The sequence below is a fragment of the Poecilia reticulata genome, chromosome 14 (assembly GCF_904066995.2).
Source record: "Poecilia reticulata chromosome 14, P_reticulata-male-v2, whole genome shotgun sequence".
Lineage (NCBI taxonomy): Eukaryota > Metazoa > Chordata > Actinopteri > Cyprinodontiformes > Poeciliidae > Poecilia > Poecilia reticulata.
This window is the reverse complement of record NC_088843.1, coordinates 23,518,792-23,546,590: the sequence shown is the minus strand read 5'-3', so window position 1 is coordinate 23,546,590 and position 27,799 is coordinate 23,518,792. Positions and strand designations below refer to the sequence as shown.

General features: G+C 38.6%; 2 protein-coding genes across 2 annotated transcripts; one reads left to right on the top strand and one right to left on the bottom strand.

Annotated features, from left to right (window-relative positions):
• Positions 1 to 60: 60 nt before the first annotated feature.
• bckdk (branched chain ketoacid dehydrogenase kinase) lies at positions 61 to 17,226 on the top strand. Its single transcript, XM_008428562.3, has 11 exons — positions 61 to 472; positions 3,767 to 3,835; positions 3,934 to 4,044; positions 7,348 to 7,395; positions 9,254 to 9,373; positions 9,493 to 9,591; positions 10,572 to 10,645; positions 12,065 to 12,193; positions 12,576 to 12,665; positions 14,278 to 14,433; positions 14,516 to 17,226. The coding sequence occupies exons 1-11, from the start codon at positions 224 to 226 to the stop codon at positions 14,658 to 14,660; spliced, it is 1,290 nt and encodes a 429-aa protein (XP_008426784.1). The 5' UTR covers positions 61 to 223; the 3' UTR covers positions 14,661 to 17,226.
• A 3,097-nt stretch (positions 17,227 to 20,323) lies between these two features.
• On the bottom strand, positions 20,324 to 27,356 carry orai2 (ORAI calcium release-activated calcium modulator 2). Its single transcript, XM_008428563.3, has 3 exons — positions 26,979 to 27,356; positions 24,267 to 24,505; positions 20,324 to 23,561 (listed from the first exon to the last, which is right to left on the bottom strand). The coding sequence occupies exons 2-3, from the start codon at positions 24,498 to 24,500 to the stop codon at positions 22,992 to 22,994; spliced, it is 804 nt and encodes a 267-aa protein (XP_008426785.1). The 5' UTR covers positions 24,501 to 24,505; positions 26,979 to 27,356; the 3' UTR covers positions 20,324 to 22,991.
• Between the last annotated feature and the right edge of the window lie 443 nt (positions 27,357 to 27,799).

Genomic DNA, 27,799 nt, shown 5'->3' with positions numbered 1-27,799 from the left:
TGACTCGCTGATTGGCTGAGCTTTCTCGTCGTTACCGTACCTCTTTGACCTACTGACCAATAAGCACAGAGGCCTTTCTGTACCCTGTCTCTACTGTATTAAGATCAGATTCGTGCCTTTGTGCGCAACGACACAACTCTAATGGCTTCATAGCAGCTGCAGAATTCCGTTGTTCTGCACCAGGAACGGGCCAGCCCTGTTCGAGCTAACAGCTCGTCTCCAAATGCGACCGGGACTGGCAGGCATAGCGGCGGAGATGCTGAGCGGTGTCACCGGCAGGGCCAGGCCGAGGATCGGCAGCCTCTTACTGACTCCCGCAACCAAAACATTACCGGCGCTGCAGTCAGGCACCGGGAATCACAGATTCCGGTCCACATCATCAGTGCAGGGTGTCTCAGAACTGGCAAGAGAGCGGTCGAAGACTGTCACTTCCTTTTACAACCAGTCCGCCATCGATGTTTCGGCAGAGAAGGTGAGGAGTGGATATTTTATTTTATTTTTTTTGCTCCCTGTTCATATGCGGCAGCGAGGGAGTGTTAGCGCGAGCCGGCTGGAGCTGGCTTGAGCTTGGTGAGCAGAGTTAGCCGTTATGGCACCGTCGGTGCTACATTCAGTGAATGAGGAAATGCAGAAAATAATCATTTTTAGTTCGAACTGCTATCTTAACTATCAGTTAAGGTTGAAAGCAAAAACTACATGTATTGTACTTTGTTATTCAATAAAATAATTTGCTTACATAAGTAGTTAAGCGGTTCAACCTCGCCTTCTTAAAGCCAAATAGGAAAAATGTGATTTAGACAATGAAATAAGCGTATGGCTTAATTTTATTTTTAAAAAGTAGATTCGACAATGTTTCCTAATTACAGTACTCTAATTGGAATACATATTACTTATATAAATTTAATATATTTAAAAAACATCTTAACTTAAGAATCAGAACCGTTACGTTACGCTCCGATTTCCTCGGTTGTCTGCGCGCCCTTGAATGCAGCATCGAGAGGACAAAATGTTTAGCTAGCTAAACGATCTACTACTAATTAATAGTACCAATGGTTGATGAATAATGGTGCAGAGCGCGAATCTTTTACTCCAGCAAAGCTCACAAGAGTGGAACAATTTTGTGTTATCAGCTGAGGAAAGGTTAAGGTTTCAAATTCGGGGATTGAATAACCCGGTTATTACTAGAAAGTCTCTATAGTGAGTGCCTTTGTTGCTTCTGGTGGCTAATCTGACCTTTTGACCCTCTTTGAACTTTAATTTCAGTTAAAATAAAAGTGCAATTTATTAGTCCGACTAATTTCAGGATTAATTAACAGAAACGCCTTCAAGTTTGATAGATTAGTACATCTATTAGTCATAGATGTACAATGTTTTTTCTTTTTTTTTTTTTTTTTTTACATAAAACTCAGTTTTTTCTCACAGTTAACACTTTTTCCTTCCTCTTTGTTCTTTGCAAACTCAGATGTTTTAGTTCCTCACACTCAATCATTTTCAGTCAGGTGCTTACCAATTATCTTGTTATAAAGTGTTTTTTAGCATAGAAACAAAACCCCAGGTGTACTTTAAATTTGTTACATAATGCCTGTGAAAGTTTTAAGATCTTCTGTTTCTAAACAGTGGATATTTAGCTGTGAAGTTGAACAAACTTTAACTTCATCATTTAACTGCACATTAATTCTGCAGAGCAGTTCCCAGCTTAGCTCTGGTCACCAGACAAAAGGGAAAGCTTGAAATTGCTATGTGCATTGCTGTGGTCAGACCAAGAGAAACTAGGTCAGATTGTTCCCCCTGACTGTCCTCCACTTGTACTTACAAGTTTTGCATCTGCGTACACCTTGCCAAGAATTTTTTTTCTCAGGTTCAAATTAAGGTAAACAGTCACAGCATGACTGTTTGTCAGTAAGGTGTGCCTGCTAGGACTCATTTGTTGTTATGAAGGTGAGACCCAATCTCTGGGGGAAGCAGGTTGCATGCAGATGTAGCATGACTTGTCTTTTTTTTTTTTTTGTTACTCTCTAGATCAGTGTTTCCTAACCCTGGTGCTTGAGGCCTTTCATGTTTTAGGCGTTTCCTTGCTTCAGCCCAGGTGACCTGATTTGACAGGTGTTTAGTGAACTGCAATCAGCTGAATCTGGCATATTGAAGAAGGGAAACATCTAAAACTTGCAGGATAGTGTGCATTGAAGACCAGGGTTGGGAACTGCTCTAGATAAAATCTTTTTTGCTACAAATTTGCAGCGCTGTGTCCTTTCAAATTTTTGCCGTTTTGTGTTGCATCAAGATGTGTCAGATCAAACACATTTTGATGCCTGACTGAATTAACCAGAGTAAATACAAGATGCAGTTTAGTTTATTACCAACCTGCCCTGCTGCTGCGAAGCACTTGAAAGCAGCAATTGCTATAAAGTCTTTGTGATAACTGGAGTTTAATTGAGTTTCTTACATCGTTGTGGAAGAGCAGTGTTTCCATCAATGATTTTTATTTTCGTTTTTAAGTATCTCATTAGAAAAGGTTGATAGAAATGGCAAAATTCAAGATAATTTTGCAAAAAAGTTTTTACTCCTGCTTGAGGGGTTTTGGGCTTTTTTCGAAAAAGAGTTAATATGTTAAAGGAGAGATGGAAAAACATTTGCTGAATAAGTTCTGAAAAAGCTAATTTTCTGAAGACTGGGAGTTGTTATCAGTCACGAAACCTTGAGAAAAATCTAATTCCCAGCCTCCGTCTCGCACGGGAAAACTCCATTTTTTCTGATATGTGTGGTCCATGCTAGTTTGCAACCTCTACTTTCTGTTTATTACAACCATACAGAACTTCAAAATTTGATGAAACTTTACGTAGCTTGGTTGATTTGCTTCACACCAGTAAATGGAAGCACAAATAATTCACATTTTCCTTTCTTTTATTTCCCTTTTTTGGCGACAGTTCAAATGTTTGCTCAAAATTCGCACTAGAATTGGATGGAAACATGCTGTAGCTATTGATGAATTGTGGAAGTAGTCTTGGTAGGTTGGCCTCTCCTGTTAAAGTTCTCTACTTTTGCCTATATTCTCCATGTGTGTTGAAGGGCCTCGCTGCTGTTCCAAAGTCTTAATAAATTGCTTTGTAACCTTTCCAAACTGATAAATGTCAATAAATTTGTTCCTGCTCTTGAATTTCCTTTGATTGGGAGATATGAGGTGTTGCTTTGTAAGGTTTTCAGTCTTCTTCATGTTGTCACACCGGTTCTGTTTAAATCATCTCTTGATTTTACCAGGCTGGCAATAGTCAACTACATCTTTCCTAGTTGATGTATGATTTATGGATTGCAGGCAATAACGTTTTTATTTTATTTTGTCCTAAATTATAGTAATGAATCTTTTAGCGTGTAATCAGTTGCAGGAGAGTTTTGTCTTAGCATGTTTGTTTTCTATGTGTCATGGTGTTTGTCACACAGGTTGTTTTATCCTGAAAATCTTACTGAGACGTGTCTCACATTTTATGCAACAGCTTTCAGGATTTTCTTTTCCCCATTTATATTTAGAAAATTATCAATTGTGTAAATCAAAATAACTTAGAATGAGTTACTTTAATTGGATGCTGAAGCCAATGAACGAGTTTATAAGATTGCTTATAATATTATCCAGTAATCGTTCCTTATAGATGCAAGCAAAATACACTCTTACTTAAAGTTTTGCTTTTCATGTCTAATTAAAATAAAAAAACATGTTGTTTTTTTTTTATTAAAAACAGATTTTAATTGACTTCCTTTGTGATTGTGTCTGCAGGCGTCAGTGCGGCTGACCTTAGCGACCCTGCTGTATTCTGGGAAGTCTCCTGATGGACACCACATCTTGGTAAACACTTCACCCACGCTGAGAGTAAATCATCTAACCGCAGTGCCTTCATGCTCTGCAGCTTCTCACTGTGTGTGTGTGTGTATGTGTGATCCCAGAGCAGTGCCAAGTACCTTCACAAGGAGCTGCCTGTGCGGATCGCCCATCGCATCAAGGGCTTCCGCAGTCTGCCCTTCATCATCGGCTGCAACCCGACCATTCTTCAAGTGGTAAGGACACAATCCTGTAGAAACCCCTGGATAAAGTCAGTATTTTACTTTTTAGAGCTAAAAATGAAGGAACCCACTACAGCTGAGGTTATAATAAGAACTGGGACTGTCCTCATGAGTCAGTGCTGTACTTTGACAGACCGGGAGAGAGGTGTGGAATCACTGGTGGAAGTTTTAATGAAGTATTTGGGTGAAAAGACTGAGAGGAACATGAAACTGTCAATCATTTTAAATTCATGACAGAAACACAAGCTGCTTTTCCATTTAACATTTCGAAAATAAATCTACTTAACAGAAACTCCGCAATTTTGCGACACACTCTCATTTTTCTATATAAAGTTTTTGCATTAGGATGAAGTGGGTTTTTTTCAGTTGCATCTAAGTTAATGTATTTCACAAAGCTGCAATAGAAACACTTTTTTCGCATCACAACCGCATGTTACTACAGACAGAAACCATGAAGAAGAAGACAGGAAGTGGTAGGATGACGATGGTGTAGCATGTTTTTTAACGACATATCATGTGAAGAAACTTTAATTGCATTTCTTTTTTAATGGAAACACTATTGAAAAATTATGTCTTTTTGATTTCAGCGGAATATCAACAAAGTTTTGCGCACATAATGGAAATGCATCTATATTCAGAGACAGACAAGATTTAATAAATCTAATGTTTGAGAGTTAACTTTAAAAACAAATAGAATTCAATAAAATTTATATTTCTGACTGAGATAACAGTGATGCTCATAAATCTGGTTCAGAAGTACTTGCTTCACTTGGGCACAGCCGGCCTCAGGTATAAGGTAACAGGGCTACTCGTAGTGGCCAGATTAATTATTATTAGTACTAGCAGTGAAGACTGTGTGCCACTGATTCAGTGAGATACATTAAGTCTGGAAAATATTGAATGTATTTTCCTGGTCTTGCTAAGTGTGGAAAATATTTATGTTTTCAGTCTTTGCTCCCAAAAATTGATGGAAAACTTGATTTGAGTCTGGAAAAGCAATAACTTGACATTTTAGAGTAGAAATATCCCTTATTGTTACATTCAAATATAACAGCAGCATGTAAACATAAAGGCTCACAAGAAAGATCAGAAAGTGTTTAAAAAATATCGAAACAATATTAATAACAATAACATACTGTACAAGATTATAACAAACATAGTTTTGTTCCATTCTTTTCATATCAGAGAGGTAATATTCGGAATTCAAATGGGATTCAGTAATTTTGCGTTTTTAATTGTTCATACTGCAAAATGAAAACAATCCAGATTTGTATTTAAATTTTAGATGTTGTTGTTTTCAACATGTTTTGAACAGAAACATGTTGTTGTTTCTCTTCAAATAGAGAAGATTTAGTGCTACAGAATCCAAAGTTTCTGCTGAGTCTCACTTCTTGAATCCAGCGCCTACAAATATTTATTACTATTACATGGTTGTTCATAATCCCAACGTCAAAACATGACCCCATTTCCACGACGCTTCTGATGCAGCAGTGTGAGGTGTTGTAAATCAGACGCTAGAGCCAAAACAAACGAGTAAAACAGAGGCATAACCCGCGTGCTCCAGGGTGTAACGTTTCACTAACTGCTGATCGGAGCTGAAACATCCACCACCGCTACAGGTTCATCGGGCCTGGGAATGAAGGACCTTCCCACTGAACACAAAGGTTCCGTGCTAGTCAGGGTTTTCCAGTTATTTTGTGCGGAAGTTGCTGATCCCACAAGAGTGGAGGAACTTCTGTCTTCACCTTTCTGCAAGATTTACCTGCTAACTGTGGCAGTTTACTGCCCTTTCTTTCCTTTTCAAATCATTTTAACCACATAAATGTTTGGTAAAGCAAAATCAAAACGGAAAGATAAATGCTGTGTGATTAGATTTAGTTTTAGTTCCTGCTGTTCTGTCAGATCCTCTGCAACAATCCTCAAACAAACTCTCCTGTTTGTTTGAGAACAAACATGCTGTCGTGTTTACATATTGTCGTGTTTGCCTGTTGTCATGTAGACGTGTTTACATGTTGACATGTCGTTTTGTTGTCATGTTGATGTGTTGACATGTTGTCGCGTTGATGTGTTATCGTGTTGCCATGCCATCGTGTTGCATCAAGACGTAGCCTTACTCATTAAAGTCCAGGGTTGAGTCGGGGACACGGCAAACATATGGAACTGAAGGAAACGTGTGGAAAACACCAGTCAAACCATCACAGTGTCCCACTAAAGGTACCCCACCCTGAGTGAAACACAGTGGAGGCAACGTCATGCTATGGGGATTTCTTTCTGCAGCAGGAGAGCTGAGTTGATTGGAGTATGAAGACAAATACTAGAAGATGAAAACTTGCACAAAAAAACTTGGGACTGAAAGGTTCACCTTCCAAAAAGTTCAAGAATAAATCAGACATTAATAACTTATAATATTATTCTTTAGAATGGAATGTTTTGACAAATAAAGCCTTAAATAAAAAAACATAGATGCAAGTGTGTATTTGTTTACTAGGTTTCTACATTAATCTTAATTTCAAAATGTTCAAGCTTTGACATAAATCTAGATGAGAATCTGTGGAAAGACTTGAAAGTTGATGTTAAAAGATATTCTCCACCCTAACGTTTGCCTGAGGTTTAGCTGGTTGATTGATTTTTGAAAACTGAATTATTTTCCTTCCGCTTCACAATTATATTCCTTTTTTTTTGCTGATCTAACCTCATAAAAACCCAGTAAAACACACTGAGATTTGTGGATATAATGTGACAGAATACAGGAACATTTTAGGGGTATGAATACTTTAAGACAAGGCACATCTTTAAAGGTTGTAATTAGGCCGTTTCATAATGAGGGTTAGGATTAGTGCCAGAACATCCAGCGGGAACACATTGTTCCTGGAGGTTGAGATTAAACAGGCAGCATTCCTCTGCACAGGCTGCACAGCCGCTCTAATCAGCCAGAATAAATGCTTCTGTGGAACAGAAAGAGCTTTTTGTGACATAAAAGCAGAGTCTGCGTCTCTTCCAGCCAGTTTTCTCCCTCTAAGCTCTTCTAAACGTGTCGATGAACCTTCACCCAGATTCCTCCTCTGGTTGCATAAAGCCCGGCTCCTTTCTTCATGCAATCAGAAGAAATGGAGGTCAGCTCAAATATCCGTTAGCAGATGAATTATAACTGTTACAAAATGTTGTTTACACAGAAAGAAAACAGAGGAGGATCCTGAGAGCTTCTGTAATGCGACCCATGTGAGAGTTTGTTGGCGTCGCCGTGCGGTCGGTTCTGGTCATGTGACTGAGATCCGTCTCTTTTGCTCTTTCTTGCAGCATGAGCTGTACATCAGAGCCTACCACATGCTCAGCGACTTTCCCCAGGTGAGTGTCACGCAAACAGGAAATACTGTAACGGCACACGGTTTGGGTTTATGAGTTCAAGTTCAGCATTTCTCAAGGGAAGGAGGTGGGGAGGGCGGGGATGTTCAAAGTGCAGCCTGCGAGACAATTTTGGCCCTTTGCATAATGTGCTGTGGCCCCCAAAACCAACCATGATTCAGTAGTTGAGCAAATCTGGCCTGTAAGCAGGAAATTGATGCAGACTGACTTTTTATGATCTTTTCCGACATTTTTGCAGATAAAATTGTGTTTAAATAAAGAATAATTTAGGCACAAAGCAACTTATCACTTATTAGCAAGATTCAAGCAATCATCTTCATTTTGCAGTAAATTGAACCACAAACATTGAGCAACTGTTCCTCAGATTTGGGTGAAGAAATCAGTCTGATTTACAAAAGTTTAGTTTGTTGTTGAGGAGATAAAAGTAAAAAAAAAAAAACCACAAGAACTTTATTTTGATGAGTATATTTTTTACTTTATGTTTATGGCCCGCAAGTGCTTTTAGGGTAACAACTTTGGCCTCCATGGCAAGATGTTTGTACACCCCTGTTCCAGATTATTTGGTTTAACCCGTCATGGACTAGTGAAGCTAATTCGCTTCCCTCCTGTCTCTATGTGAAAACAGCTCAGGTGGTGCATGAAAACCTTTTTACATTTACATACAATGATTTATGCCACATTTTCTACCATTTGACTATTTAATTAAAATTGTGCATGCTTAGCTCACTGTTGAGCAAGTTCAAATACATTGTTTTATATATTTTTTTAAATTTTAGTTTTTAACAGCAAACAAAAAGTACTTTTAACCTGACAGTTTTGGCCTACATGATAAAAACTTTGGCCACTGCAGACCTAGGTGAGAAGCTGTGTCTCATTTTTACTTCAGTCTGCCGGTTAATAAGAATTTTGTAGATAAAGTGCCAGTAAAAAATATTCATCTCTTTGATTGTTTCATCTTTTTTATTTCCCTTACAAATCAGTCATGATTAACAAAATGTGGCTTTTCTGACGAAAAAAGTGTACAAAAAAAACTTTAATGGCAAAATGAAAATATTTATGGTTAAATAAAAAATGCAACATAAAATGTGTGAGTGCATAAATATTCACCCCCTTCAAGTGAAGGGGGTGAATATTGTGCCTCAGTTATTTGTGCCTAAATAATTGAGGCACAAATCAGTTATTTAGTTGTTCTCGGATCTAAATGCACTTTTGGCTGCGATGACAACATTTGTCAATATTCAGGGCCTTAGAAATTGTTTTATATCCATCCTCCGACTTTGCAGTACGTTTCAATAATCTTCTGGTTGGAGTGTTTCTTCATGCTGTATTGGCAGCCATGACTACTGGTTCCTTTTTACTGCAGTTATTGGAGACAGTTACTGCATTCAGGTGATCTCCGTTCCACTCAATTTGACTATAACCACTAATTGGCTGGACCTCTGTTGAATTAAAGGAAGTGAATATTTATTCAGTCACTTACTGTGTTATTTTGTGTAATTATGTAGAAATCAGGTTTCATTTTGAAATTAAAGTTGTTTTTCTTTTTGTCAAAATAATTTTGTTGCTCATAGTTGATTTGTACAAGCAGTAAAAAGCATAAAACATCCAAGGGGGTGAAAAGTATTTATAGACACTGTAGTTTTCTTTAAAAGGCAAAAAGTTCAGTTCAGCATCACATCCTGCCTGGAAAAAATGATTATAGGAACAAATGGGAATATTTTAAACACACCTCTACAGATGGATCTTTACAACCACTTTAGATTTCATCATGTAAAACAAAATTCCTTGACTTGAAGGAATTCATTTTCAGATTCAATGTGAGGGTTGTTTCTGTGGACAGATCAAGGACCAGGAGGTCGAGGCTCGTTTCTGTAAACTGGTGCAGCAGCTGCTGGACGACCACAAAGACGTGGTGACCATGCTGGCCCAGGGCTTCAGGGAGTGTCGACGGCACATCCAGGCAAGAGATGCACTCTGATCGTTATCACTATTTACTGGAGTAATTATGATTGAGGGTTTAAAGAGACAGAAAAACCAGGAGCCTCGTCAGTTACCATTTCTGTTTTCTCCATCTTCCAGGATGAGACCATCATCAGGAACTTCTTGGATACGACGCTGTGTTCCCGTCTGGGAATCCGAATGTTAGCCACACATCATCTGGCTCTTCATGAAGAAAATGTATGTCTGACTGCTACATGAATTAGTATTTATATATAGATTTTGTGGGCTGCACAGTGGCGCAGTTGGTAGAGCTGTTGCCTTGCAGCAAGAAGGTTCTGGGTTCGATTCCCGGCCTGGGGTCTCTCTGCATGGAGTTTACATGTTCTCCCTGTGCATGGTGGGTTTTCTCCGGGTACTCCGGTTTCCTCCCACAGTCCAAAAACATGACTGTCAGGTTAATTGGCCTCTCCAAATTGTCCCTAGGTGTGAGTGTGCATGGTTGTGTGTCCTGTGTGTCTCTGTGTTGCCCTGCGACAGACTGGCAACCTGTCCAGGGTGACCCCGCCTCTCGCCCGAAACGTTGGCTGGAGATGGGCACCAGCACCCCTCCTGACCCCACTGAGAGAAAAAGGGTGCAAGAAAATGGATGGATGGATGGATGGATATAGATTTTGTCACTATATTTAGCAACTTTCAGAGCTCTTCTAGGACTTAAAAGAAATAAGTGACTCATGACAAGTATACAAGGGAGTAGTTTTGGTCTCGGATCTAAATTTTGACAAAAACCTAAAATCAGTTAAAAAAACATCACCAGAATAAAAGTTATCCTTTATTTCCAGTAGGTTAAGTCACTGCAGCTGTTTACTGTAAAAAAAGAAAAAAAAAAAACTACAGTTTCAGCTCATTTAGTTTCTCTGCTCTAGAACTCCCTGAAAACAAGAGATAATCAGAAACATTTAAATCTGGACTGAAAGCATTTATTCTTTTATGCCTTTTAATATCTGTACTTTAATTTTACTTTATCATTTTTATTTCCTTTGAGCACTTTGGGTTATGATAATTGGTGCGCTACAAAAAACACTTACCTTTTCTGATTTTTATAGTCGATTCTGGTTTGATAAAGTCTATAAATTAAAATCAATAATTTAAAGAAGCTGATGGTACATCAGATGTTTTTCTGTTAAAGGAATAACATTTCTCCCATGTTTGTTTTCCAGGCGGATTTTGTGGGGATCATTTGCAGACGCCTTTCTCCTAAAAAGATCATCGAGAAGTGGGTGGACTTTTCCAGGTGAGTTTGTTTGCTCAGTGCTGTCGGATGACTTCCTGTTGCTTTCAGCTCTCTTATTGGCAGAGGAAGGTCAGAGGTCAGCTGATAAACACATGTGGATGAAATATGAGCCATCGCTCTGTTTACTGTGAGTCTTCCTGTCAAACGGTGCTTCTGGAATCCATCAGAAGCTTCCTGCGGGGTTTGGACCGCTCATCAGAGCCATTCGGAGAATTTTCCTTTTAAAATTGAGGCACAAATTATTTAGTTGTTTTATAATGCCTTGGTGATCATTTTACTATATTTTTGGTTGAGATGTTTGCTCAGCTGGCAGGACGATTTTGTGAGTGTAAATGTTTTAAAATTTATCCTGATGTGAATCAAGTTTAAAAATGTGACTTTCCTCATCATTTTTGCACTATTTCAGGGATTCAAAATTCTGTTTGAAATTATTTTACAGTTCTGATTTGTGGGTTATATTTATGACAGCGTGCAGTATTTTGTGCTCTGAGTAAGCTGAACATGTGCACAAATATTCATTGATATTCAAGACCTGTGGAGTTTGTTGGGAGCAGTGATGTTTATGGAGTCTAAATAGTTACTTTTCTTCTGAAAGTAACATTTCAAGAAGAGATTTCTAAAATAGTTTGCCTACAAACAATAATAGTGTTTTGTACTTTTAAGTTATTTTTTCATGAAAGACTTTAATAGACATAGTTTCATTGTTTACACAAAGTCAGTTTAAGTTAGAAAACTTGTAAGGTTCTTGTTTGTCTTAACACCAACCTGCCAGCAGGACTAGAGATGGAAATTAGCCACTTGGCTTTAATCTAATGTATTTATGTGCTAAACTTTATTAATCTGTATTGAAAAAATAAACATAGCTGAACATAAATACTAATGAAAGCATTTTTCCCCTATAAAATTAGCTTAATTTCAGTTAAAATCGCTCATTTACAGTGACAAAGATTTGAAATTGGAACATGCTGCTTTTCATTACTAATTAGATTAGATTAGAGTAAATTTGATTAGAATAATCCCTCCAGAAGTTTAGGAATTTAAAGTAACTAAAGTATAGTTGTTTGTTTTTTTTCATTTTTAGCCATTCAAGTTAAAAACACACAACGCAGGAAAAAAAACAACCAAAAGTGAATAAAGAAATAGACAATAAACAATATTTGAATTCCTGTCAAGGCAAAAAGTCGAGGTGTGGACGGAAAAACGTGTCGGTGGAAGTGAGCCGTTACTTTTTTTTATTATTGTGACGTTATCAAAATCACAACAGCAACAACAATAAACATAAAAAAGAAAAACAAAATGTAAAGGGTAAAATAAAACAAGAAAAGACAAATGAACACACTAAATATAGCAGCAGTGTTATAATACTGCAGGATAGATGGAGAAATGGTCATTGTGGTTCATTCTCTGTGGCGTCGACAGGCGTCTGTGTGAACACCAGTACGGTAACTCTCCTCGGGTCCGGATCAACGGACACGTGGCGGCCCGGTTACCCTTCATCCCGCTGCCGCTGGACTACATCCTGCCAGAGCTGCTCAAGAACGCCATGAGGTAACAGGCCAGGAATGATAGCAGGAAGGCAGGATGAATAAAGGAAGTAGAGAAGAGTAATGAATGATGTTTGTAGGAAGGAGACGTGAAGACTGAAAGATTCAACCGTTTCTTTTTCTCTTCTGAAACTTAAATGGAAAATATCACTTCCCTTACAGACAATTCCTGAAAACTTTTTAGTGATCAGAAGATCCACTGAAAGTGGTTAAAAAAATGCAAAACATTGTTTAATTTGATGGTTTTTAGACTCTAAAAACAGAATAAATACTACTGAATTGATCTCCTGTGTCTTAAGTGACTCAGAAGTGTTTTAAGTTATTTTTGGTTTTAGGGCCAACATTTCTGTTAGTCTTTTATTTTTTTATTGATGCTCCTCCTTCAGAGCCACCATGGAGAGCCATCTGGACACTCCGTACAACGTCCCCGATGTGGTCGTCACCATCGCCAACAACGACATCGACTTTGTCATCAGGTCAGTGGTTTCAGGTCTAAATGCACAAGTTCAACTCTGAGACCAAACGTTGGCCTGCAAGATAAATGTTTACCAAAAAAGAGGAAACTTGTGGCTTGCATTAATGTTCAGCTAGCTGGACTTTAACTAGGCCATTCCAACACCTGAGCATGTCACATGTGGTCACCCTGCAGGAAGTTGAACTCCGATTTTATCGTCCTGTGTTTGAACTCAGGCATCTTCTCGACTTCCCTATCCTCCTGAAACAGAATCATCCTCTCAGACATGAGTTTCCAAACAGTGTTTAGCTTCTGACCGCACAGACTAAACGCTACAAGATACGTAAAGAAAGTTTGACTTTTACAATGTTTCTTTTCTCACTTTACTCTCTGTTCAGTCATTACATTTATGCCTCATAACTTCTGATTTTACTTGGCCAGTATCAGGTGTTAAATTATAACTTTATTACTCTTAATTAACCTAATCATTTTTCATCACAATCCCTTGCTTTGATTATATGAAAATATGTCATATTTTATACCTGTCACACATGAAAGTTTATTTAATCTCTACAGTTCTTCTGGTTTTATGCAGCAGCTTTAGCTGGCTGCTGGACCTTTGGTCTGCTTCTTTTCCATTTTGCTTTCATTACATTAGCTTCAGGAGCAAAGCAGCTTGATAAATGTGACTGGCAGCCAATCAGAATGATGAGCATGACAACATTTCTACAAGTCATTTTAACAGATTAGATTTTGTTTTTAAATAATATACAATTTAAAAATTACATTAAAAAGTTTATTCAATTCAATTTTCTTATTCCGCGATGGACTGGCTTCCTGTCCAGGGTGACCCCGCCTTTCGCCCGTTGACTGCTGGACATAGGTACCAGCGCCCCCTCCTACTGGTAGGGGGATAAGCGTTCCTTAATTGAAATGAATGGATGGATGGATGAAATGAATGGATGGATGGTATTTTCTTATTTTTTGCAATCTCCCCAACTTTCTGAAGCTCGTCTGGCGCCCCCCTAGTGACACCCACTTTAAAGACACTGCCCTAAGCAGACAGTGTAGTCAATATTTTTGGCATATAGGCCAAAAATATTGCCCTCTATGTGGAATGCACAACTAATATTTGTCATCACAACAGTTTGTCTCAAGCTGTTTGTCTTTGTCTGAAACGTCTCCCTGCTGACCATCTGCTGGGCTCCTTGGCCTTCATGCTGCTGGTTGTTCTTTAAAGGCAGAACTGCTGCATAAAAGGGAGTGAAAGAAATCTGAGTTACTATGTTCCGGTTTTTATTTTCCTCATGTCTTTTTGCTCCCCATTGATGCCCTCTTGGTTAGTCAAATAAAATCCCCCAGAATCCATGAAAGTTAGTAGTTTCAGCATCATAGAAAGAGGAATATCTACAAGTTAGGAGTAGTAATAGTGGTGAAGACATCTAACCTGGCCTGGTGACTCCAAACAGCAGCTCTGCTTTGCACAAATGTTCAAATCCTGTTTAAAGCCGAAGTACGTACCGAACCATTAATTTACGTACCATCTTACCACCAGTACATCGTTGTATTGAACGGTACATCGTTTTACCTGCAGTGGTTTCCTCTGGTGACGGTTATGTTTTGTGTGCGTTCAGGATTTCAGATCGTGGCGGCGGCATCCCTCACAAAATAATTGAGAAGGTGATGGATTACCACTTCAGCACTGCCGAGGAGAGCGTGCAGGACCCCCGCATGAGCAACCTGTTCAACACCATCACTAACAGCGGGAACCAGTCCAGCCCAATGCACGGGTAAGAATGGGACCTGCAGATGCACTCTTTCTTTTTTTACTTTCGTCACTAATCTGGCGTTTTTTTTTTTCCACTTTTGTAGATTTGGTTTCGGCCTGCCCACATCCAGAGCCTACGCAGAGTACCTCGGCGGCTCCCTGTCCGTACAGTCCATGCAGGGCATTGGCACCGATGTCTACCTGCGTCTGCGCCACATCGATGGCAAAGGAGAAAGCTTCAGAGTGTAAAAGTCGCTCCCTGTAGGCCCAAACGAAGGAATCAGGCCACGTTAGAGGGTTTTCTTCCCCACGCGAAGGCAGGCAGAGATGAGGTTATATGTCTGCTGAGTGGCAGCCTTCAGATCACTCTGTCAGATCTTCTTTATTTCGCCTTTTACTGATTATAAGCTATGTTAGCTCTCGATTTAATGATTTCGGTTGTCTTTTGTGTTTTGCACCCTGTAGCATGTCGTCTCTTAAGATTTGGCTGTTCATGAATTCTTGAATGTTTTTGTTTATCGGGAACTTTCTCTTAAAAGAAGAAGCTTTATCATTTAAGAGCTTCACGTTGATGTTTCTTGTTTCGAAACACTCCAAGTCTGTCAAGGTCAGCTACCAGGTTTCATGAATCATTACCACATTTAGTGTGTGTGTTTTTTTTTTTTGTTTTTTTTTTTTTCAAAATCGAAAGCCTACCAGGGAAAAACGGTGAGATTCAAAGCAGTAAATGAGTTCAGACCACGTCGCTGAAGTTAAAGGAGTTTTGGATCTTGTGACTTTAATAAAAAACGCAAATGAAACGTAAATATTCAAACTGCCAAAACTCAAGTTGCTTTCAGTCTTTCTGCTTAGAAGAATCTTAGATCTGTTTTCTGGACTGGAGATGTTCATCTGCCTTACTGTGCAACTGAACTGCATGATGACTTTTTACTTTCCTTTTTTATTATTTTTTATTCTACTGTCTGATGCCTTCATTGGTTCACACAGATGCACACCTTAGCACATCCGTTTGTTGGTTTTCCACTATTAGCAGATTTTGTGTGGTAATGCTTGTCTCGCACCGATCACAGCCGTTTTTGACATTTCTGGAACAACTCACAAGCTAACAATATACCCGAGAAGTGTTTAACTTTTTTTTCTTCTAAGTGTTGGAGTTTCGTTAGAAGTTTGCGGTCTTTGAGATAGGTTTCCATTTGATCATGTTTATGAAAAGCTAACCAACTGAGTTTGTTGCACTATAATACTTTTTTTTTTTGCTTATTTGCATTCATTTGGCCAAGTAGCAGCTTAAGTCAGTCAGGTTTCCAGTGAGGGTGAAGTGTGCACACCTCCAAATTGGGCATACGGTTGCTGGGAGTCCAGTGGAAATGATCAAATTCTCCATCTCCTGCTTGTAGCTCATAGAGTTTTAATACAGTCAAACTTCAGTTCTCAGCCTTGATTGGATCTGCGAGCCCCGCCAAAATACATGGAAGGTAATGAATATTGTTGATGGAACCCTGTGTCTGCATTGTCTTATTATGCTGATTCAAAAACACTGATTGTATTTGTTCTTCTACAGTATGGACTTAACTGGTTGGGGTACAGAAACCTCTCCTTTAAAGGAAAGTACCACAGACATAAAGCGTCCATGTTGGATTAATAAGGCAAATAAAGGTAGTAAACAGAAGTTATTAACTAAGAGCTCACTAAAACAATGTTTTAATGTTAGATTTAGCAGATTTCCAACATCTGGTCTCAAAGTTGGGAGGGAAAAGAAAGTTAAGATGGCTACTTTGTGTTCTTGAATGCACAAAAGTGACTAAACTTCCCCCCTTCAGTCAAATAAATGGTTAAAAAGCCTTGATTCATGTGGTTTGGAAATTTACAACATAATAAACACTGAGCACTCCCACGATTGTTGCAAACATTCCCCAGAGTGGTGCTGTTGTTATGCAGCAGATCCTCCTGAATGCTACATTTACATTTTCTTTTTCACATAGCAAGACTTCTAATTGCTGCATTCACTGTCATCCTTTAAATGTGAAAGGGCGTCAGGAACCCAGCTTAATCCCACGTTTGCAGCTTTCCACAGTCTAAAAACTCTCCATAGTAAAGTTTTTTTTTAACATGAAAACCACAAATAAGATGCTCAAATATTTTTGATTAGCAGCTTTACTTGTTGTCAAAATATCCCCTGGGCATTGTAAAGTTTACACACAGATATTTACATTAATTGTTGGCTTGTGAGGTGTTACGAATGTATTTTATTTGTGAAATAGAAAACATTTGCTTTCATTTTTTAAAAGGCTGCAGTATTTATTTCTCACCTGATTATTAAGAAAAGAGATCATCATTATTAGTACCTACATTTCTTGGTTAAATGGTGTATATGAACTAATGTTTTAATTGTAACTCCGAAGGTCTTGGAAGTTATAAAGATGGCGGGAAAAAATGTAGCTTAAGCCTATAAAGCATCAATAGTTTATTAGCGTCCTTATTCCAAAATATTGCTGGAACAATGTTGAAGGGAGGGAGATTTTCAATTTGACGGTGCCATAAAATGTGCACTGATGCCCTCTGCTGGTCTGAAAGAGTTATAGCAGGGAGAAAACTGAAGATAAAAAGGCTATTTTTTTTCTTTTCCTATTTTCTTTTTCATTTTGGAATCGGTTACTAGATTTTTAGATTAAAATAAAAGATGATTTGAAAAAAGAGTTATGTTACTGAAAAAAATATGCTGTCATGAGGAGTTTTGTCTTCTGGACTAACGCTGGTTTCTCATGAACTTTGTTTTGTTCAAGATTTTGTAGAAATTAAATTTTGCCTGTTCACATCTTTGACTCTGAGCTTTCTTGAACACGTACTCCAGTATGATTTCACATTACATGCATTATCTTTGGATAGTAAAATATGATGTTCATTATTCTAAATTGCGAAAAAAGACCCCAAAAACCTCATATAAGTCAATGTAGCGAGGGGACAGAAAATCCTAAAAATACCCTATTTTTGACGACTTCCTGTGTCGTCATAAATTCACAAAGAAATGCCATTCAAACTTCAGTTTGTAGAAACGTCCGTGATCTAGTTTACTTTAGAAAGTACTTTATTTTACTTTAGATTTACTTTAGAAGACTAAAGTAAAGACAGTACGTCGATAAGAATTACAATTTCTCCACATTTTGTCTCCAAGCGACCCAAAGTTTTCGATTTTTCGAAAAGTTAGAGAGCGAGGGCCGCTCCGCTATTGTGGGAGAGAGTGGATTTCTCACCCCAAAATAATTTCTAACTCCGACCGATGTCATGCGACAGGACAAACTCGCGCTCAGACCCATGTTTTTCCATACATTTCTGAAAAATGTCAGACCTCAGCGCACGTCATCTTTCTCTCATCGCTGTTAATACTGTGAGCGAGGTAGAGATATGAATCGCGAGAATATCGGAGAAGACAAATAGACCTCTCATACACTTCAAACGGTTTTCGAATACGTGTCACAGTTCCTGAACGAGAAGAAGTTGTTCGAAGTGCTTTTTTGTGAGAAACAGGCTGGCTTACACTGAGAATTCTCTCACCCTCTGTGCCACCAACAGGTGCATGGCATTAATTACCGTAGCAACAGAACACAGAGCAGAGTAGCTGCTTAGGACTACAAACGTGCCATAACTGTAATTCTATCTATGGCCTAGACTCAGTTAAAAGAGAGGCCTGCGCAGCATGTAAGAAATACAACATGGCAGAACTGTCCGTTACTAGAGAGGAGAACTTAGCTGGTATTGAGAACTACTTGTGTTTTGAGCATTATATAACTGATTTAACCCAATTACTATTACACAGGCCCATCCATCCATTTTCTTGGTGGGGTCGATACGGTTGCTGGTGCCTATCTCCAGCTAACGTTCCAGGCGAGAGGCGGGGTTCACCCTGGACAGGTCACCAGTCTGTCGCAGGGCAACAGAGACAAACAACCATGCACACACACACACTCACACCTAGGGACAATTTGGAGTGGCCAATTAACCTGACAGTCATGGTTTTGGACTGTGGGAGGAAACTGGAGTACCCGGAGAAAACCCACGCATGCACAGGGAGAACATACAAACTCCATGCAGAAAGACCGGGGCCGGGAATCGAACCCAGAACCTTCAAAACCACTGTTACACCTGGGATTAGTGTTACAATGGGGTAACGCACACATGGGCCTACATGGTGGTGGGTCCACATGGGTTTGCCCATGTAGGACCCACGTAGGCTGTGGCCCTACATGGGAAAACCCATGTGGGACCACCGTGGAACCCGCGGACAAACCCATATGGGACCGATAAATCAGCCCTCCTTTCCCCCACATGGGGCCCACCTAGGCATGCTGGCACGGTGCTTGCTCCTATTGGATTTGCCAAAGCTGCAAGATCTGTACCATGAAAAAGACGCAAAACTTAAAATATCTGCGAGCTACTGGTATAACAATCGAGATTTTTGGTGTGTCGTTGTGTCCAGTAATTAGCCGGTACCATCCAGTGCTTAGTTTTTTCATTTTCCTGCTGATATCAAGGCGACAGCGGACTGCAGCCAAGACTTAGCCACTACAGCTAATACACGGTTTGTAGCTGCCTGCTATTTCAAAGCTTGAGGATATTGAAGATCCAGCGTCAGAAATGGAAGACGGATGTTAAAAGGGAGCTGTACGCGCTTCGTTCAGTGGAATCATTTTTTGGAGGAAAATAATGCGGAAGGAAGTCCACTGCAACAGGAACAGGCTTATGTTACATTATGTTACATGGAGTATGAAATTATTTTTAGGCAACTCCTTGGTTTTTGTTTATATGACAATTATATAAAATGCATTTAACATGCAGTTGGAGCAACGAGCCCCTCCGATACTTGGCACGTAATTTAGAGCAGCAACGCTTCAGCCCGATCCGAACCACACAAGTAGTCAGTCAGATTAAGGTCCAAAACCTTCACTTTACAGCCGTTTACGAGGCATCGACCCACATAAAAAACCCACAGAACAAGTGGTACAAATCACGTATTCCCCGAGTCCCGAAAGTAAGACATCTACCTTTGCTGTTTCATAATTATAATCCACGTTAGTGAATTTTTCCACTTGGCTGCTATAATCTGTACTTGCGTTACACAACGTATTTTCTCTATTTCTCTATTATTTTTTTTTAAGAAAATGAGGTTATGAAGTTACATCCTCCCGCTGCTTTTTGTTTTTAAAATGGTAAATTTAGGTTTGCCTGGACTTTTATAAACTAATGCCTCGTATAATGCCTCTCTCACACGAATCATTTAACAAGGATTTGTGTGAGAATCCTTGTTAAATGACATCTTAACTACAACTCTGAAGTCCTACAAGGGGTGCGGGTTTTAATGTTTTTATCTTTTAAAACCTTTTTTCTTTTTCTTTAAAAAAAAAAATTCTCTGTCTTTCTGTTTATTCAGTCACAAGCTGTTTTTATTTTAATTATGTAAAGCACTTTGAAATGCCTTGCTGCTGAAATGTGCTATACAAATAAAATTTGATTGATTTCAAACAAAAAAATATTAACTAAAAAGGAGAATGTCTGTGTATGCTACAGTATATAAAGAAAATGATTGACAGCGTTAGTGGGCGTGGCCAAAACTGTCACTGTTAGGACACAACGATGTTAGCCTAAAAAGGTCATTTCAAGGATAGCCAGTGCTAAATTGCGAGAGCAAAAAAAAAAAGTAAGATTCCACATGCAGTAAATGGGCCTACTGCACGCGATCTACAATTATTAATTTAGCCTTTGGACGGATAATTTCTTTTGCCGGTTGATGTAAGTTCAAGACAGTAAAATGATGCTGAGATTCTTTCTGATGCATCTTTTCCACGGCTATCGGTTCCACCCTTTGCCTCCATGTCGACTTCTCTGTGACTGAACAAAGTCGTCACACAAGACAAAGAAAACATTGACCTTTGTTTTATTGAACGGTACATTCCAGGTTCTGACCCGTGATCTCTGCAGAACCCAGCAGGGTCCACAGACATGAAACAAAAGGATCGAGTTACTGATGACTTTACAGAACAGACAAATAGAAAAAGTGCACTTTTGTTTCTTCTGAGAACAAAAAATAAATTAATCAAATAAAAATGAACTGTGGCACTTTGGTCTGTTGTGTATTTTTTTGGAATGTGACAATAATTTGGTTCATGTTCCTTAAAAAAAAGATAAAACAAAATTTAAACAGTTCATCCAGAAAACTCAAGGCAGTTTTTCTGTAAGGCAATAGGAACAAGTTCAGATATTGAAGCATTTCAAACAGCATCCAGGCGGGTTTGTTTCCTTTGTAACAGGCAACAGAAGAAACTTTCAGAAACTATAAAAGCACAGTGAAGTCAGTCAGCTGTGGGATCATTTAATGCATCTTTTTAAAAATTTTTTAAACTTATCTGCTCTGAATCAGTCACCTTGCAGAACCAGAGGAGAAACACTCAACCGATGATGAGGGAACAGGAAGTAAACATTTCATTTTCAGAGAATGAAAGAAATGAAACTAAATTATTCACAACCTGCAATCATTTCTCTGACTTTGATGATTCTGACTTTCAGCCAATAAAAACCCACAATTCGCTTTCTGAAAATCTAAAATATCACATTCAGACCTTCCTGAAAAAGAAAATGGCTGTTCAAAGACTAGTTTATCCAAGCAAGTTGAAGTAAAATTAAGTGGAAGGAAAAAGACTGGAAGTTGGGTTATGCTTACTGCATTTTTTTGTTTGTGTCTAAACCACTCCAAAACCAGATACAATTACTTCAAGGAAGCTTTAGAGCACTTCATGCTTGAAAACAACAAAAAACACAACTTTTCTCTCATAGTTTTAAGACGTTCTTCTGGTAAAATTGCGGCTTTATTCTGCTAATATTCTCGTAATTTATCAAAAATTGTTCTACATTAGTTTTTGTAGAACTGATATGAATTTACTGAGATGAAGTTGTAACCATCTGCAGGTGTGCAGAACCAGAACCGTTACTGTTAAATGGGTCACATGTGACTTTACCGTCCGACTCATAGGGGGCGTTATTTCATTTGCGTTCCCTCCTAATAAATCAGCAGATAAACTCTGGTCTACTTTGTAACAAATGTAAATTAAAAATTAAAAGTGTGACACATTTACATCTTTAAAGAGCCTCAGTGTAAACGTCATAATACATTCTTAATTCTTTAGTGCAGAAACTAGTTAAAAATTCATCTATTAGTTCATGTTCAAGTTTGTTTTTGTAGGACAGCAGATTAAACGTCCCTTAATGACTAACATGAAAATTACACAACCACAACTGAAAATAACCCTAAAATAGTCTAAATAATTTGGATTTATTTATTACTGAAAGTTTATGTTGTGTTTATCCTTCAAAGTAGAGATTGAAACTTTATGTTTGACCTGTTTTATTCTGGCATTTTGCACATAGGTTTGAGGTGTTTCTAGCTTAAAGAAAAAAAAAATATATAAAAGACTTCAGAGATCTCAAAGGAGATTTTAACATACAAGGAAATGTCTTACTACTGTAGCAGAAAGACTTTTAGTATTTAAGATGCTGCATGAAACGGCTAATAAATACATTATTGTGTGATGGTGTGTTAGTGCCTTTGTAGACAGAAAAAAAAATAATAATAACATGAGTAAATGTCCAAAAAACACAGAAATTTTTAGATTGATTTTAAAAATTTTCTAGAAAACGTGGAAATTTCTGAATTCAAAAAGTCAAAAATTTGCAAGAGAAAACTGAATTTTTAAGATGAATCTCATACATTTCTAGAAAATCTTGGGAAACTTTTGAGTTTCAAAAGTCAAAAATATTTGCCTTCCGGAAATATTCAGTTTCAAAAGTCATTAAGGCAAAAAAAAAAAGAAAAAAGTTGTAAATAGGCATGTTATGTAAGAGGAGGATGTTCAAATTTTGGAAATTCCAGAAGTTCCAAAAGTTTAACATTTATGACTTTTGAAACCAGGAAATTTCCAAGTTTTTTCCTGAAAATGTCTGAGATTAATCTAAAAATTTCTTAGTGTTTGGCATAAATTTACTCTCTTTTTTTCCTTCTACAATGGCCCTAATATGCCATGACATTATTGGAAGAGATCGCAAAAGATAAAAATTCCTTCATGTCCCCTAGAGGGCACCGTCATTGTGCACACCACAGAAATGTAACATTGCTTCTGAACGGAAGCATTGCGAGGAGCTTTGGCATCATTTTTTCATCACAGATTATGGTTAATCCAACTAAAAGGCCACCTGACTAAATGAGAACTTTCTTTGGCTGAGCGGGAAAACTAGGTTGGTTTGAACGGAAGCTGCAAGTCAAATCCTGAAAGATTCCACTGATAAGAAGAGATGAAAACAGGAAGTTGCTCATTTCAAATGAAGCTACCGTTGTAAATCAGAGACAAAGTGCATTTTGGTACGGAATAGCCCTTTTTTGTTGTCTGTAAACTTTTGATAGTTTTGACTTCAACAGGCCTGCAGATCAGGGCAGGATTCCCAAATCGTTCCCATTAGAAGAACTTGGCAGGCTGAGGCCCGGCTCTATAAATATTCAATATGGCGGAGTCTGTAGCGCTGCTGTGAGTCCCGTCCTCACACCGTCTGCAGGCCTCTCTCCTGGCCGTCCAGCTGCACCTTGATCTTGTGCAGCTCCTCGATCTCCTGGTGGTGGCGCTCCGTCTTGTGGCCCACCAGGGAGCGATAGAAGTGGATGGTGAAGATGAGGAAGATGATTCCCACCGGTACCATGATGATGGTGGAGGCCAGCGCCGCCTGCCAGCCGCCACTGCCGCTTGCCGGAGCTCTGGTGGGGCTGGGGCTGGTGGGGCACTCCTTGGCGTCGTCCTTGGATCCACGGTCGACGGGCAGGAACTTGATCCAGCAGAGGAGCACGACCTCGGCCAGGAACAGCAGGATGCCAAGCGCTGTGGAGAACCCCCAGGCCAGCTCGATGTAGTGGTGCATGCGCTCGTGCGGCGACTCGCTGACCGAGTTGAGGTTGTGGATGTTGCTGACGGCCTCCACGTTAGGCAGGATGCAGGTGCTGATGAGCAAGGCGAAGAGGTGAACGGCCACCAGCACCGTGGTGCACACGGCGAAGGAGATGAGCAGCTCTCGAGGGTAGCTGTACTTCAAATCCAGCTCCACCTCCACCATGGCCACCTGCAGCACAAAACCCTGTTAGAACAAACTTCGTAGTGAAGATGCATCGATCCGATATGAATATCTCTATCAGCCCTGATATTGAAAAATAATCTATAGCGGGTTAGGGGTTGGCAATATGGATTTAAAGTTTTATCACTACATTCCATGGCACTATTGTGATAAAAGTGACAATAAAAACATTTTATTACTTCTCTTTTAGGTAACTGTGTGGCTGCGACTGTGTCACAGCGATTATAGTCCCCACAAACACAGATGGCGTTACTAGGACTTTAGGACACCATTCACATCAAGAAATGTTATTTGTATCACTAAACTGTAACATTAACTGGAATTGGTCATATTTTCAAATGTATTAGTATTTATTAATACTCTCATTTGAACAAACAGTGGAGAAAATAGTAAAACTACAAATCCCAACAATACACGTTTTTAAAGATTTTAAACATCATGATTTGGAATATACTATAACTATAAATCGAAGTTCTTACTGTGAAAAGAAATATATCACAATAAATAGTATACAACGATACATGCCCGCCCCAAACCTCCAGTACAAAAACAAAGCCACAAAGCGGAAACCTGCAACCATTTCCTGGTTTCAGGGATAAGTGGTGAGATAATGGTGAATCAAAATGTTTTCCGGTCTTTAAGTCCACACAAAAACAGACTTCCTACAGAAGTTTTTTTTTTTTTTAGACCTACCATTGCAAAGCCAGAGAGCAGGGCGGAGGTACGGCTGCTGGCCTTCAGCTTGGCCCGGCTCAGGTAGAGCTTCCTCCAGGACAGGGCCTGGACTGAGTGGTGGTTGGAGCTGACCAGCTCCAGGTAGCTGCGCCGCACCCAGTCCCTGTAGTCCATGCCCCCGTTGTCAGGAGGCGGCGGCTCAGAGACCCCGGGGACCGGGGAGCCCATCTGAACGCTCAGCTCCCGGCTCATGGCACCTGGAGGATAAAAACACAGAAACACCGTCATCAATGCAGCTTCATCCTCTTTATTTACCCAGTGGTTTCAAAATGGGGGACAGATATTGAGGAAACATGAAGAACAAAAAAGAAAAAGAAAAATCATTAAAAAAATTTTTTTTATGACATTTGTGAAGTTTCACAAATGTTACAATTCATCTTGTTTGGAGATAACACAAATGCATTTTGTTATGGAAATGATTTAAAAAAACATACAGAAAAAAATGTCTAAACTTCATGACCAGTTTAAATACAGTAAGTTATCGACAAACTGGAATAAAAACAAAATTGTTATGATTTTTGGTAACGGGTGGACCTAACGACTACTGTCCCTACGAAAATGACGCCACTCATTTTAGTTTATTATGCAATTAACTGATTTATTGTTTGCAACTTATATTGTTAACTTAATTATTGAGAGAGAGGCAGGTTTATACAAAACTTCTCTTCTTCCTGCTGTCTTCTCACTTGTGTTGATTATGTTTGAAGGTCAATGTTGAAATTTGTTAAATCAAGTAAATAAACTGATTGATTTTCACTTCACCACTAATCACTTCCATGTGCTGCTCAATTAAGATGTGAAGTCTGCAGAGTTTGAAGGCTTCAACCCAATAATAAGATATGAACAACTGACAGAAATGTGGACAAAACGCACTAAAGTTAGTAAAAGGAGGAATTTATGCAGCATTTTATCCCACGGCCCTCTGGCCCACGGCAGAGTACTGGCTTCTGAACACCAGCAGCTATTTTTGACCGTCTCCCAGCGGTTTTGCAGTCTGTGTTCTCCTGTCAATCAGCTGCTCTAACTCCAAGCTTCTATTCATGTCATCAGTAAAGACCTGAAATATTCCCACAGTCCTCAGTTAAGCTTATTAGGACACAGAGTCTGTATGTCGCAGGAATGTTTTACTTCAAGTTGCTGCTTTCTGAAATTCCAGAGGAGCCGCCGTGGGAATTGAAGAGGAGGAAACAGGAAGACAAACATAAAGAAAAAGAAACTATCGTCCAGCAGTTCATGTTTTGCACAATAATATTCTGTTTGTGACAGGAAAAATTTGAGCAAATGTTTCAAATAAAAAATGTATAATAAATATTATTATACTGCAAGACGTTATGCCGTTATGTTGGTGCTACTGTTTTGAATAGAATAAATACAAATAACTTTATTGACCCCGATGGGGAAATTCAGATGTTTGAAAAGCAAAGTGACAGACAAGTTGAAGCATGTACTGTAGATTCACACAGAAATAAAAATGTAAAAACAGAAAGTAATCAAAAAGGAGAAACTGTACAGCCAGGACAAATTTACAGCATAAGAAAAACATGCCATGCAGTTATAAAAAATAGCATACTGAGGCTCAAAGAAATATGGTAAAATTGAGCAAAATTGAACCAGCACCCTTTCGCGGTCCCACTAGGGATAAGCGTGTATGATAGCGGATGGATGGATGGATGGATGATTGAGGGGTGCCTTCATTGCATATATCATTTGACACACAAGAAAACTGCACTTTTACAGAATATTATTATGCAAAACATATTTCTTTCCAGTTTTTGATGAATGCTTATATTTCTTTCAATCTACACTATTTCTTCACAATCTGAATTTTAATCCCTTAGAATTATGTTTTTGTAGAAAAAATCTTTTCCACCCAATCACACATGTGCAAACCGGATCAAATCAAGTTTTTGTTTCATGTATAAAGTTGTTTATTAAATAATTGCTCCATTTCAGACCTTGGCATAGAAAACTCACCATACAGAATAAATATTTATGAATCCTTGGAGATTTTAAGCCCTTAGAATGTCAGGTTTAGCAAATACGGGCTATCTTTCTACGTTTGTTTGAGAAAACAAATACGTATGATGTTTTCACTCGAGTTTAGTATATTTATTTAAAATATATGCAAATTAGTAGACTCAGAGAAGTCTTCTATTTTGGCATAATGACAAAATATCTTCAGCTAGTGGAAAAACAACCAAATAAAAAAATTGAAGGGATGTATATATTTGTAAAGGGAGCTAGTTTTAGAGAAAGATTTAAACCGCGTTGTCGTGTTTTTTCATCAACCCGAAAGTGCTTCCCTGAGTTTGGAGGACAGACAGTTCAGCAGATATCAGCTCCTTTACGCCTTCATGTATATTTAGAAACCTGCTAGAAGTTAGCAGGATACGTTTACAGACTTATATAGAAAGTTAATTAAAAGTACTACAGTTATCTAAGTTCTGCTATGAAAACAGAAGAAAGAAAAGAGGACAATTAAAAAAAAAAAAAAAGCAAATGCATTTAAGAAGCTTACATTTAAAGATAACGCAAACTCCTCGGCAAGTTTTCAGGCAATCTAAAAAGACTCCTCTTGCTAGCTAATATAGCTACTAACAGAACAGTTTGAAAACAGCAACATTATCAAGTTTTTGGTGAAATGTATTAATTAAAGTTTATTTTTCTTACCTGTTCACAAAGGTGCCTTCGGAACCTCAGATATAAACTGAACCACACTCTTGTCTCCACGCTGTTAGAGAAAGTAAAATATCCCGCAGTTCCGACCAGGGTTTAGTACGTCTTTTTCTGCAGGCAATGCCGACCTGTTTTTCTGCTTCTGCAGTAAAAAATTCAGGTTCCGTCAGTTTAATGTCTGGACCCACAACGAAAAAGCAGACTTCCTTCCGCACTGCCACCTGAAACCTGGTCGCTACGGTTCGGATGATTTCGGGTGGGACTGAACAGAAAAGGAAAGCTGCAAAACTCATGGTTTCCGGTTTTGTGTGTGGCTTTCAAAATAAAAGACAAAAACCTGACGACGTAAAAGCAGGGGCCTCATTGGTCTGAGGGAACGGCACGTCAGCACCTCCGCCACTTACAAACAAACCTGTTAGTAAGTGGCCGGTTTATGGCCGGTTCCTGTTGGAAACAAAAACAAACCTGTTTGGAAACGGACTTTTCCCAAATAAAATAAATAGTCATTTGTTTTGTTCAAATACAACAATGAGAGAAAATAAAGAACACCTTCAAATGAAAGTAGGCAATTAGTTTCTTAGCTTAAGTTGCATTATTATTATTATTATTATTATTATTATTATTATTATTATTATTATTATTATTATTATTATACAATATAAAAATAATTACATTATTATTCATGACTTTATCTTACCTTGGGTGACTAATGAGACTAATATTGCTTAGTTTGCTCAAGCCTTGGATGAGCAAACTAAAACTAAAATGATCCAAGTTTAGTTTAGATCAAAGTCATCAAGTCAGAATGGTCTAGT